At 32.9% G+C, this 12,090-nt stretch overlaps 1 protein-coding gene across 1 annotated transcript in view; it reads left to right on the top strand.

Annotated features, from left to right (window-relative positions):
- STK17B (serine/threonine kinase 17b) overlaps nt 1-11,338 on the top strand; it is a 31,627-nt gene extending 20,289 nt beyond the window's left edge. Inside the window, exons 5-8 of the mRNA XM_079132595.1 lie at nt 997-1,123; nt 2,159-2,207; nt 3,375-3,554; nt 7,916-11,338. Coding sequence (XP_078988721.1) covers nt 997-1,123; nt 2,159-2,207; nt 3,375-3,554; nt 7,916-8,198 — 639 coding nt within the window. The 3' untranslated portion in view covers nt 8,199-11,338. The remainder of the gene's footprint in view (nt 1-996; nt 1,124-2,158; nt 2,208-3,374; nt 3,555-7,915) is intronic.
- The last annotated feature ends 752 nt before the right edge of the window (nt 11,339-12,090 follow it).

Here is a 12,090-nt window from a genome sequence, read left to right as displayed (position 1 = left end):
CCTTCTCTATTGGGTACCCCTGTGGAGGGGGAGCAGTTTTGACCATCTAGTATCCCTACCATTTCTACTACTGATGAGATATAGAAAAAGAAGAAACATAGAAAGTACCAGGATAGTTAGGCTCCCATCAGCTTCCTATTATTGGGCTTTTTTTTTTTTTTTCTGCTAAAGACAAACTAAGTATATTACATAGCATCACACAGCACTTGAAGTCATGGATGGCATATAAGCCTAACTTTGTATACCATAAAGCCTGAGATTGACAACAACAGAACTAATTACCCTTACTTTTTATCCTGTGTTGGTATCTATGATTCAATAATAAACAAACATGAGATTCTCCCAGAGGTAAGAGACTATTATGATTGTACAGACTTTAGGAATAGTACCTTTACATTTATATATGTTTTGCTAGTAGCCAGAAACTTTGTCATAAACCATAGTCTTACCATATATTGTAAAGCTGAGTCACATGATTCTAGGAGGCAGTAGATGAAGTGTACCATGAATCATGAATCTTATTGTCTAACTTCAAACTTGGGAACAATCAGACCCAGCTCATCCAGAACCATCAGACTGTATTGAAATGCTTTTAGAAATGTATGCATGTTCATTCCTTCATGCCTCCTTTTGTGCTATTCCCAGATCATCTTCCTCCCTTGCACACTCATGCTTACCCTTTTAAGACTCAACTTAAGCATCATCTCTCCTGCATAGCCTTCTTGGACTTTTTATGGGCAGTATTAGGTAGTCTTCCCTTATTACTGAGTACTCTGTCTCATAATCAATCCATCAATCTAACTTTCCTCCAAACTGAAAAACCTTTTTGAATATAATTTTTTTACTTTAGTCTTCATTGAATGTATAACTCTTCCTAAATAGTAATTCAGTCTGTTTTGATGAATGATTCAAGGAAATACATAATAGCTAAGCAATAAATTTCACTTAATATATCTTCAGTCTGAGATTAACATTCTTTTATTGTACATTTGCTAGCCACAGAATATATTATTGAGCAGCATATACCCTCTTGGAGATATCAAAATTGTAGATTTTGGAATGTCTAGAAAAATCGGGAATGCTTGTGAACTTCGGGAGATCATGGGAACGCCAGAATACTTAGGTAAGAATTTTCTTTTATTTTCTGCACCTTTCACATTTATTAAGTAATGATACCTCTCTAAAGCTGTATTTTAGAGTACATAATTCCAGAATTCATTAGGTTCAAGTCTTTAAATACACTGAAACTTAGTTGTGACACATTTATATGAACTGTACTGAATGTAGGATTATTAACATTCACAGGACATTGACTAAACGTTAAAGTTTAGTATTTGTGTATAAAGACTTTGTATGTAAGGAAAAGAGAAGTGAGTAAGATGGGAGTTAGGGAACAGGAGAAAGGCTTTATTAGCAAGAATGTTAGGCTTTAGAAAACAATTTTGTTTTGGAGAAGTATAGAGAATTTATTTTGCTCCTTTTTTTCTTTTTTCCATTTTTTTGTTTTGTTTTGTTTTTGTTTTTGCAGGTGAAGAGAGCTGGAAATTAAGTGCTTTGGAAATTAGGTTTTTGATATTTTAAAAGGGGTATTTAATATACTGGAAAATCTGTTATATCCAAGAAGCATAATTTGCTTATAATGTCATTATAAATGCATATGATCCTATTTACTTTGAAAAGATAAACTTAAATCAATCTAATGAAATTAATTCCTAACAGTAATAAAACTAAAACTTTAAATAAACATTTTAGTTTCTCACATTTTATTTTTTCATAATTGCTTCTTCTGAGATTAATCTTAATGAAACCTTGCTTCTTTTTAACTATGTAGCTACCATTTGCTACAAAGAATATCGTCAGCACTTTGAACCATCTGGTCTTATAATTTGTTCAACATTAGATGTGTTTAAATGTGTAATCGCAGGATAACTAAACAATGCTAAATTTCTTATGTCATTCAGATTTTCAAATTAAATCCAGTTATAATTTAGTATAATTTTTTGTACTTCTTTCTTTTTTTAAATTTTTCATTCATTCTTTTATAGTTATATGTGCCAGTAGAATTCATTTTGATAAAATTATGAAAACATGGAATGTATTTTATTTTTATGTCATAAAATTTGTCAGTATTGAATTTGACATTTATTTTCTCTTTTAGCACCAGAAATCCTGAACTATGATCCAATTACCACAGCAACAGATATGTGGTAAGATTCTATTAGTTACCTAAATGCCCTCATTTTCTGAAAGTTGGGTAATGTATATTTTGGGGTTCTTTGATTCCAAGGTTAAATGATAAGGGTTTTTTTTTTTTTTTTTTTTAAGGAGATTTTATTCAAGTATCATTATTACACCATAGGAAAATATTTACTTATCTGTCCTTTCAAGGTAACACTTAAACTCTGAGCCTAGGTACAGAAATAAATGGGAAAATTCCTTTCAGTGATGAAGACACAGTTGAATAAGAGAACAAAATATCCACAGTACAGAGCTACATGTTCTGTAAAAGAGATAAAATGCTCAGAAAGCCTGGGATGAAGCAGTAGACAAAGCAGTCTTGGGTTCCACCTAACAATGGGAAACTTCAAATCTAGGTCCAGGAGAATTAGGCAGAGGTGTTTACCAAGAAGAAAGATGAGGTCTGTTGTATACAAGTTTGGTTTCATGAGGGTACTCGCTAGGGAATTATGAGTTTTTGTGGCTACCACAGAAAGAATATGATGGGGAATAGAACCAGAGTTGATGCTAGAACTTCTTTTGGGACTTCAGCAGGAGACTGACTTCATAGGCCAAGTGGAAGAGTTGACTTATTCCCTGTGTTCTCTGAAACTGCTCATTAATTTGCCAAGGAAAAAAAATCCCATTGTTAAATATGTTTGTGAAACATGTACCATATTGTCTGTTTCTGGCTTCTGAGTGCCAGCCTTGTCATTAATATATATATAGCTTTGAAAAGTTTTGTAGTGGAGATATTTACCTGTCCAACCCTGTGCTTTGCTAAACTTGCAGACCCTATGTGCACAGAACCCCTGCTTACAACTTAAAGATTAACATCGTGTCATTGCACACCATTTAGGAACTGTTGCAGCAGTGTTCTAGCTCTGAAACTGGCATCCGTGTTGAAGAGTATATTGTGGACATCATGATATATTTTTAATACATTATGTTTGTGTTATTGTAACACATGCAAATTCTCTTTTTGCAAAGCACACTTTGAGGTAACTAGTTATTTTAGTTTTAATAATATAGGAATTTCTAAAAGCAATTGAGTCTATAGTTTATATAAGTTTTCAGGACAGGAATTTATAGAACATTGATTATGTAAATATTTAAAAATTAACATACATTTTTAATATCCTCCTCTCATTTTTCAGGAATATTGGAATAATAGCATACATGTTGTTAACTCATACGTCACCATTTGTGGGAGAAGATAATCAGGAAACATATCTTAATATTTCTCAAGTTAATGTAGATTATTCAGAAGAAACTTTTTCATCAGTTTCACAACTGGCCACAGACTTTATCCAGTGTCTTCTAGTAAAAAATCCAGAGTAAGTAATAATATTAATTGTTTAATTACTATTACAAAGTAAATAATATGTGTTCATTAAGAAAGATACATTTTAAAGTGATATAAAATTAGAAGTATGCTGAGGTTTCAGGTAAAATGGGGGGAGAGGTGATATGAAAGATCACTAAATAATAAATATGTAGCTTCAGATAAAAAAATGTTCAAAAGGGAATGGGGTAGAGTGATAGAGTGCTTTCCTTGCACTGAGCCTTGCCTTGAGGCTCTGGGTTTGATCTTCTTTAACACCACATAAACAAATAAAATGAAGGTATTGTGTCCATCTACAACTAAAAACAACAACAAAAAAAATTTTACATGTACAACAGGAAATTTGGAATGAAAATATACAGGTTATTTCTCAACCAGCTTCTAATCCTTGAAAATAATAGAAAGTTTACAGTACATATGGCTGGTTATTATAAGACTTTTTTTTGTGAATGATTTGTAGTTAAATAATTACAGGTATATAACAAGAACAAATTACTGATTGTCAAATCTTGAAGGATCAGATGCTTAAACAGCCTTGTAACTGTGTATCAGGACTCTTATTCCTTAGCAACTTAAAGGCAAAAAAAAAAAAAGGAAAAGCCAATGTTTTCTTCATCCAGAATCAGCACTATTTACTTAAAATGGCCTCATTACCCATGGTATATTCATAGTGCCTTGAACTGGGATCCTGATTTTCTTTCTTTCAGTCTTTCATCTCTGACAGTTATGTAACCTCCTGGAGGACTCAGTTTCTTCATCTTTTAAGAGAGAGAAAAACAAAAAGTCATTGATCCCCCGCCCCCGTGCTGGGTATTGAACCCAGGGCCTTGTGCTTGACAGGCAGGCACTCTACGAACTGAGCTATGTCCTCAGCCCTCATTGATTTCTTAATTATTTTATTAGGTTAATTCAAATCAAAACAAGTATTACTGGCTAGATTATAGATATGAATGGTTATTTAATAGAAATTGTGTTATTACTGTACTTTATAAACAATTTTTGCTTAAAATTTTAATATTCTAAAATTTCTGTAATGAGCACATTAACTTTACTACAGTCAGGCAAAAACTATACAGAAAAACAAAAGACAAAGCATATACTAATCAGTGGTTATATTCAGCTTAGAGTTATGTTTATAGGTGGGTGTTTTCCCTTTTTTTACTACTGTAATATTTGACCATGTTGCTGTCATAATAGAAACAAAATTTGAAAACCTCAAGTGCTGGATAAACATCATTGATTTGCCTTGGTTTTCAAGTTTTAGTGTTATTTTTTAAGAACACAAAATAATAGAGAATATGTTACTTATTTATGTTTTCCTCCAAAGGATTGATAAACCAAGGGAGTTTATAATTTTACTAAAATTTATTTGTTAGGTTAACATATTCTTTCAAGCTTTTTTACTATATTTTCATCTGTAAGTTTCATGGTAAGTTGAATTTTCAATACATATCAAGGTTAAAGAATGTAGGTATTCCAGTTTTCTTTCTTTCAGTAATCACAACTAGGAACACTTTTATATATGAAATGAATTTGCACATAACAGATATGAGGCTTGGAGGTGATGAGGAAATATAAAGCCTAAATAGTTCCTTGATTATTTTTGTTGTTCACTTCTCATTCTCATTCTTTGTCTTTTATCATTTACCTAGATAATGAGGCAGTATTTTCTTCTTCATTAAAGGAAATTTCAATTATCTTTTTGTGAATGCAGACCAGAAGTAAGATTTTCAATTAGAGAAAGTGGTGTTTAGCCATTAAATTTTTTTTCATGTGAATTGTGCATCTACGAAGAAATTTACTAGAAAAAAGTAGTTTTTAGGTCTTTCCTTATACAATGTAAGTTCATGGGCTGGGCATGTAGCTAATGGTAGAATACTTGCTGAGCATGCACAAAGTTCTAGGTTAGATCCCTAGCACTGGGAAAAAAAAGAAAAAAATATATATGTGTATATTTTATTTGTTAGGTTAACATATTCTTTCAAGCTTTTTTGATCCCTAGCACTGGGGATGGAATAAAGAATAAAATTGGTTCTAAAAGTAAACTTTGAAAGTAATTTTTTAAAATTTGATTTTTTTCATAATCTTATAGAAAATATTGGTAGGTTTGCATAGTAGAGGTCATTTAGAGGGCAGTTAAAACCATCTTTCAAAATAGAAAGACCAAATAACTTTATTAGTAATTTATTCACAGGAAATAATCAGAGAAGTTCCCCCAATTTTTTTTCAGTGTTCATTTCAGCATTAATTATAGTTAAATCTGAAAGCATCGATGGAGATCTGGTTAAATAAATTATGGCATATCCATATGGAAAAGTGATAAATAATATGACAATATGTTAACTCTGTACTGATGTGGAAAATTATGCTTGAGATACTTTACTGAGTGGATGAAGAAAGCAAATTGCAAAAATATATAGTGTAGGAACATGTGTTTGTGTGTATGTGTATGGGTGTATGATGTGAATTCCAAAGGGCTTGGATATCCCTATCTTGCTAACTGCAGCCCTCATGGCCTTTCTCTGCTCACTGCCTGCAGCTTCAGCAGGTGTCCTGCATTCCTGACATCTCTAATTTCTTGAGTTCTGCATTATAGCTCTGGCTTCACTTTCACAGCTTTACTGTGAAATCATCCTGTCAGGGACTGCTTGCATATACTCTGACCCTGCCACAAACAACCTGGACTCCCAGGCTTTCCTTTGAAATTTTAGCGGAAGCATCCATGATTCCACTACTCTTGAATTCTGCATGCCTGCAAAACCACATTATGTGGATGGTGCCAAGGTTTGCCTCTAACAAGAGATGTACGGGGTCCTGCTTGGATCATGCGCACAGTGGCCTCTGGTGTCTAGAAATCTGAACATGGGGAAAGCAATCCCAGATAAACAATTCCTGAGGTATCTCCGTGCAAATAGGGCACCCTGGGGCTCTCTTCTCAAGGGAAGTCTTTGAAACAAGTTTACACTTATCCATCTTTGAGCCTACAAGGGGAGGGGTCTTAACTGATCCTGAGATGCTTTCAAGGCATGTTTCCTATTGTACCAATTCAAGGTACTTGGCTTATTTTTAAGGGTGCTGATCTCTTTAACAACTATACCCTCCTTGTCTGAAACTTTTCTTATACTTCTTTTTTGGCTAAACTCCCAAGTTTTCCAAACTTTTACACTCTGCCCCTCTTTTTTTTTTTTTTTCCTCACTATCAATCTGACTAAAAGCAGCCTGTACTGCCTGTGCCACTTCCTGAGTTCTGTGCAACCATGATATTTTCTATATCATATTAGTCAGTCTTTTAACATTAAACTCAGCCTGACACAGTTTTAGGGCATAAACAAAATATAGACAAGTTCTTTGCCAGAATGTAATATGGGTTGCCTCTAGTTCACTTCCCAGTAGAGTTTTCATGTTCATCTGAATCCTTATCAGCACAGTCTTTACTATTCACATTCCTATTAGCAGTTCTGTGGTCTTCTGAGCCTCTCATCAGAATTTGTCCACTAAGCTCTGCTTATAGCATTTCTAGACTTTCTGTAGCCTATTTCTCAAAATTTCTAAATTCCTCCTATTTTCCAAACCAGTATCAAAGGTTCTAAACTACATCATCAGCCCCATACAATCACAAGCAACAGCCCAGTTTCTGAGTACCAAATTTTTGTTTAGTTTGCACTCTGCTGTATTGACACGTTTTATTCAAGATAATCAACTATTAAGATGGAAAGGTATATTTTGACTCATTTCAGAGATTTCAGCCCATGGAGAGTTGGAGCCACTGTTTTTGGTCTGCGACAATGCAGAGTCACGGCAGAAGAACATGTGGATGGAACAAACTGGTCACCTCATGGTGGCCAGGAAACCAGGAGAGGGACGAAGGGCCAGGGTCCCTTTATGTTCTTCAAAGGCATGCTCCCAATGACCTTTCACTCAGCTCCCAAAGCTTTCACTTCCTTCTGATAGCACTGTAGGCTGGTGGCCAAGCTTTTAACACACAGGCCTCTTGGGGGGACATTCAAGATCCAGACTACAGCATGTACCATTTGTAAGTTAGGAGAATTTAGGCAAAATCCAAGCCTCTTGGTATCCTTCTTCCCTAATCTGTTAAACAGTATAAACAGTACCTATTTCTTAGTTTCTTTTGATTTTTAGATAATATATTGGAAACAAATAGAATAGTAGCTGGAATATAACTAGGCATTCAATAAATGTTAGCTACTATTGTCATTATCATTCTCTACTATTTGGATTTTATATATTATGTGTTATCTTCTTAATAATTTATAAATGTCTGTAATCTATCAATCCAAAGACCTTTTCAACTTGTTTTTAGTGCTAATTTCCCTTTGGTGCTTTCTTTCAAAGGAAAAGACCTACAGCAGAATCCTGCCTTTCTCATTCTTGGCTACAGCAGTGGGACTTTGGAAGCTTGTTTCACCCTGAAGAAACTTCCAGCTCCTCTCAAATTCAGGATCATCCAGTAAGGTCCTCTGAAGATAAAACTTCTAAATCCTCTTGTAATGGAACCTGTGGCGATCGGGAAGATAAAGAGAATATTCCAGAGGATAGCAGCATGGTTTCCAAAAGATTTCGTTTTGATGACTCTTTGCCCAATCCCCATGAACTTGTTCCAGATTTACTCTGTTAGCACTTTCCTCTTTGACTCATTTGAATTGACTTTGAAATTTGAAATCTACTCCATTGTGAGATAGTGCTTTGTAGCTTCATAGATGACTGTTTATATTGTAAATGCCTTTTTGCATAGTAGAATTTTAGAGAAGTGTTTTAAAGTTCTGGTTGCTAGCATAATATCATTTCCTCCACTGAGATAGCTCCACAGAGGAAATATTTAAATACATGACAAAAATAAAATTTTACATGTGAGTTCACATGTTAATGAAAAATTCAAGTTCACATGAACTTATAAAAATGTTTTATATATCAAGAAAAAAGTCTGTGCTATATTATGGTTACTATAAACTGAACAAAATGAAGACTTTGGCATTTAATAGGTTCTCTTAAGATGAGTTCTGTACCATGACTGTTGACATAATTTCTTTAGTAAAACAGTGTAAAATTTAAGCCAAAATATATACTACTTTGTACATGCTTCAGAGATATTTTATAAGAAAATATTTTTCAATTACAAATATTTCGAAACTATATTTCAAAACAATTTCCACTGTATATGATCTGCTATGTGAAAGAGGTTCTTTAACTAGAACAAAATGGAGTTAAAAGACTGATGTTCTCTGCAAGTCAGAGCAAAGAGTAACATGGCTTTATTTTTAAACTCAAATGTCTTTTGCCCACTCCGAACATACTTCAGATCTAATAAGGTCTGGAAGATGGAGGATGCATGGTATGCAAGTGGTTCTTCATGCTCTAGAATACAAGAGACTTGGTAAAATTGAACATACTCTATTTTTAATCCAATGTATTCATTAATTAAGTGTGGAAGAAAATATTGGCAGACCCAGACTGCTTACTGAATTTTTTTATGTCTCCTAAATACAAGTCCATCATTTAGTGCTCTAAAAGTATATATAAAAAATAGCACAGCATCAACAGAACTATTAGCACAATGCCAAGGGTCAGCAGTAGCAAGGTGATGTGATCATAAACATGAGGACATCAAATGCTCCTAAAGTTCTTGTGTGAAATTCCTAGTGATTAAGGAGGCTCTTGGAGGAGGCCTAAGACCACCAACACAGTGGCCTATAATTGTGATATTTTGCTGGGAGCAATGTGGGTAAGTCTAGGGAGAGCAGAATGTTTGGTCAGTGATCACAAACCATGTTCAATCCTAATAGTGGAGTACGATTTTCTTATTTTAGAGTAATCTTTAATGAGTTTTTCTATCTGGTGATCATTAAAAAATCTGTTATAAAATCTTTTTAAAATAACTGATTTCATGGCCATGTTACTATCAAACTCTATGTTGACAATACAAAACAACCTCATATTTCCCCATTGAGTCAGATATTACTCTAATGACTTAAATTTCTGAAATTTTTATAAAATTCCAAATTCTTTAGATGACTTTAAACTATTTTTTAATGACCATTAGCTTATTTTATTTGACTAATTGGTGAATTCCTTTAATATCCACAGCATTTTAAAAGGTAAAGTTCTCTCTACTTTGTTGTGTGTATGTATGTATATACATATGTGTATATGTATAGATATGTGTATATATGTACAGATAAAATTTAGTCTTTAAGCAACTTTTCTTAGCCATTCTTTGCTCTGATATATTGTGCTCAACTCAGGTGCTACAAGAGCTCTCTTTTTATGAATTAATCAATACACATTAAATTCTTTAAGAAGTAGTTTGTTGGTTCAATAAACTAGACACTGCAGATTCTAAATTGAGCTTTTATATATCTAAAACATATATGAATTGTTTCTAAATTGTTGAATGTCTTTTTTTTTTTTTTTTTTGAACTTCAGTATTAAGGTAATGTAAGTAAAGCTTAGTAAGTCATTGAAAATGAGGGAATGATTACTTTTCCAAAACACTGTATTATATTTTTAAAATTTTAGAGTAATTATGCTATACCAAAAAAAAGGAAGAAATGTTGAGTTTTGAATTATAAGCTACTTCTTTAAAAATCATTTTATACAGGCTTTCTTTATCTCTGAGGAATCTTAAAATAGTTTTACATGTTTCCCCTTAGATAATAGAATATTCAGTTATACATTTCCATAACTTTCTTGTAACATTGTTTTATTGTAAGAAAACAATCTTTTGATGAAGATAATTTAAATATTTTCACTGATTAAAGGTGAAAATCAATCTTTCAAGAGAATTTATTAGCAAATGACTGAGTTCTTATTCTTTTTCTTCCAAGATTTTTTTCAAAAGTCTATACAAAGCAAATGATGTATTTTCCTAAAGTAGGAATCTAGAGAACCCCTCCAAATGTATAGGTGTCAGTGACATTTAAACACATCTGAAGAAAATTGTTAAATTGTGATGATTTTATAAAATTATTTGCTTTTTGAGTAGGATCCCTGGATAGATGGGATTTTAAAATAAATGGTGTGTAGATGACAATTACAATTGTCATTTTAATCATTTTTCTACTGTAAGTTAACCTAACTGAGCAGTGAAATTATAATGACACTTTAAACAAAGGAAGGTAGTACCTGTTTTCCAGTCTGTAGTAATATTATTGTGCCAGAATATAAAATAACTTTTTTTTCTATTATGAAAAAAACTGAACCAGTGTGACTAGTGATGCAGTTGATTTTCATTCTGGCACAAGCTCTTTCTTTCATTTTGGATGGTTGACAAATAGTTCAAGGCCATACTTTGAATAGTCTTACTCTAAGTAGCATTTATAAGTTGATATTTTATAACCGTTTACATTTCTTCTGTTTATTTTTGTTTTTGTGGTACTGGGGATTGAGCCCACAGCCTTGCAGGCTAGGTAAGCGTGCCACTTATTTTTAAATTTTTAGTTTGATAACTGATTTGAAATTGTGTCCTTATTGTTGTGTAAACAATTATACTTAAATTTCAAGTTGTATTAAAATTATCTGACTTCTAATTGGGGGAATTATTATCAATTAATAATTTTACAAAAGTATTTTAAAGACCAGTGATTGTAACTTTCACACAAATTGTAATTGCCCTGCCATCTTCACTTCCATTACATAATCAGGTTACTAAAGCATATAAACACACATTATGAATATTGAAGCAAGAAAAGCCACAGAACTGTTTGTTGTCAACTTAATGATTCTTCTGGTTAAAAATTAAAAAGCACTTTTTGTTTTTTTTAACATTTGTGATTTTCCTTTGTTTAAAAGCATTTTTAAATTTGCTATTACTAAAAGTTTGCCTGAATGTGCAAGCCTTTGACCCAGGCCGTCTTTGAACTTGTTTAATATAGCTATGTTTATTATTAAGTTTTGTCCATTGGAAAGACTACATAAATTTGAAGACAAGCAGGTCTATTCTCTGGTAATAATGAATACTTTTAAAAAATGTGAAGGAATGGCAATGTACATTTTGCACAAAAGATGAATAAAGGGTTTTTTGAGATTTTTTATCTGGTTGTGGACTAAGGTACAGTTAATTATCATTATTCATGGTAGTTATGTTCTATAAAAGTTTCAGTTGGTGAATACTGAAGCATCACTCCTCTGGGAAATATAGAAGTTCCTCAAATCTCTGTTCATAACATTTTTTTAAATGTTATGATTAACACATAACCTTCTTTTCTGTGTTTCTGTCTAAAGACACTACATAACATATAATATTGGTTCATTAACACTGAACTCGGAACCAATGGCACCACAGCTCATGAAGCTTACCTAACACATTTGTTCTCTATAAGGCATATCACAGCCTTCTGGTGTGTAGGAACACATGTAGCACTTCATCACTATGCTTTGGGGCCACTTGGTAAACAGTGAAATCACCAACAAAAAGCATAAGAATGAAAAAAAAAAATGCTTAATAAGACAGAAAGTACACTTATGGTATGCAAGCTGAAGCAAGGCAGAATGTCACCTTGCTCAACCTTAGC

Source organism: Sciurus vulgaris (assembly GCF_902686455.1).
Source record: "Sciurus vulgaris genome assembly, chromosome: 3".
Classification (NCBI taxonomy): Eukaryota; Metazoa; Chordata; class Mammalia; order Rodentia; family Sciuridae; genus Sciurus; species Sciurus vulgaris.
The sequence above is the reverse complement of the archived record's forward strand: the minus strand, read 5'-3'. Positions and strand labels throughout refer to the sequence as shown.